The sequence below is a fragment of the Galeopterus variegatus genome, unplaced genomic scaffold (genome assembly GCF_000696425.1).
Source record: "Galeopterus variegatus unplaced genomic scaffold, G_variegatus-3.0.2 Scaffold2000, whole genome shotgun sequence".
In the NCBI taxonomy this organism is placed as follows: domain Eukaryota; kingdom Metazoa; phylum Chordata; class Mammalia; order Dermoptera; family Cynocephalidae; genus Galeopterus; species Galeopterus variegatus.
Window position 1 is genome coordinate 232762 of NW_007728111.1, and position 1890 is coordinate 234651.

Consider the following 1890-nt stretch of genomic DNA (forward strand, 5'->3'; position numbering starts at 1 on the left):
ACTCTAGCCAACTGAGATAACTGGCCAGCCCCTCTCCCACTCCCCCCAAATCTTTATTAAATGCCAGACATTGTTCTAGGTGCTGAGGATAGAGAAGTAGACAAAATGGATCTGATCACAAGAAATTTATATTCAGTAGTGGGAAGACAGCTAGGATATTATAGTATTTGATGGTAATAAATTCTATGAAGAACACTTAAGCATGTGGGAGAGGACAATGATGGGCGTATAAATGATACGCACCCCACCTGCCTATTAGTGTAGATACCATCTATATTTCATTGCCCTTTTCTTCTTTTCCTCAGGAATCTTTATGGTGGAGAGTGAATTAGACAATATCCTGCCCTAATCTGACACATAAGTTAGTAAAATTTCAGCTCCAAATAGTAAATGGGACCACCATTCCCATTCCCATCAGAAAGGATCGGACTGCGCCTCATAAACATGCCAGGTGTTCTGTACAGGGCCAAACTAGTACCCAGCAGACACAAAGTACAGCGGTATACATTTCTGACTCGATAAGAGGAAAAACTTTCAACAGTCAGAGCCATCTGCAAAAGTAATGTACTGTTCTGTAAGGTAATAAAATCCCTTCCTTGGAAAAGTTCCAACCCTAGGTTTATGAGTCCACATTCCCTGCAACCTTCCAACTTCCCCTGAAGGTATGTATCTACCCAGGCAGGTTGAGCGAACATTCTTAGCCTCTCATAGTAGAAAGGCCACTGCCAAACGCTCTTCCAGGGCTTCCCTGGGCAGCCGCTCTCCCGTGCAGCTCAGGACAGATTCTTCAGTTCTAACTCCTTTGCGCAGATGTGCAAACCACGCTTCAGAGAAGTGGATCCACACTCACTATTGTCAAACACGAGCCTGCTCCTGAGTTCGAACCCCCGTGGCTAGTAATGTCCCGCAAAAGGTGGGCACAGCCCGAGGCGCTGGGGTTCACAGCCAAGCTTCCCTTGCAGGCTCATCAGCTGACTGCGCGCTCCCTGCCTCAGCGAGGGCTGCTATCTATCCCCCGACATTATACCCACGCGGATACTTAAAAAAAAACAATTTCCGGCACCGAAAGCTTCCCACCCAGGGCTTGGCCTTGGCTGAGGGCAGGAATTAAAAAACGAAGGCGACTAGGGAAAGTCCGGCGTCTACGCCACAGTCCTCCGTCTGTCGGGGGTCGGGGGACGACGGACGGGCCCTTTCCCACACGCCTCTGCTACTTGTCTCTGCCGCCCTCACGCGAAGGCTGTGAGAAGACCACGGAAGGAGTTCGTCGGGCGAAATGGCGGCCAACCCCCCGAAATGCTGGTGGCTCCTATGGCGGCACGCGTGAGACCACCAGGCACGTGCAAACCTGCCCCGCGTACCACCCGCCTGGGGAAGCGAACCCCTGAAGCGGGCCCGTGGACCTCCTGCGCACGCGCGTGCGATGCCGGGGGGCGGGGCTTAAGCAGGGCGGGGCCAACGGTGCGTCGTAAGCGAGGGCCCCAGGGAAGCAGAGCGGCGCGTGCGCCCGGGTGTGGGCGGGGCCTGGTTCTGTCGCGCAGCCCCGCCCCCTCATCGGTTTCCAGGAGGCGGCAGCCGCTCCTCGTCAGCCCTTCCCGGTTGGCGGAGCCAGCTGCACCCAGATTCTCTGGTGACGATGGGGGACCCCAGCAAGCAAGACATCCTGACCATCTTCAAGCGCCTCCGCTCGGTGCCCACCAACAAGGTAACGGCCTCGGGGCGTGTTCGGGCCTGCCTCGCACCGTTGCCGGACCCAGCGGGCTGCCCCTGCGAGCGCCAGCGGCCGCGGCGGCGGGAGGAGGAGCCGGCCCGGCCTGTGACACGTCGCACTGTGGGGCCGCGGCGGCCTGGGCCTCCCCGTGGCCCGGACGGCATCCTGCTGTACGGCCA

General features: G+C 56.8%; 1 protein-coding gene across 1 annotated transcript in view; it reads left to right on the forward strand.

The window, feature by feature from the left end:
- The first annotated feature begins 1562 nt into the window (after positions 1-1562).
- Positions 1563-1890, forward strand: part of ARFGAP3 (ADP-ribosylation factor GTPase activating protein 3) — a 49831-nt gene continuing 49503 nt past the window's right edge. The window contains exon 1 of the mRNA XM_008580002.1: positions 1563-1705. Coding sequence (XP_008578224.1) covers positions 1637-1705 — 69 coding nt within the window. The 5' untranslated portion in view covers positions 1563-1636. The remainder of the gene's footprint in view (positions 1706-1890) is intronic.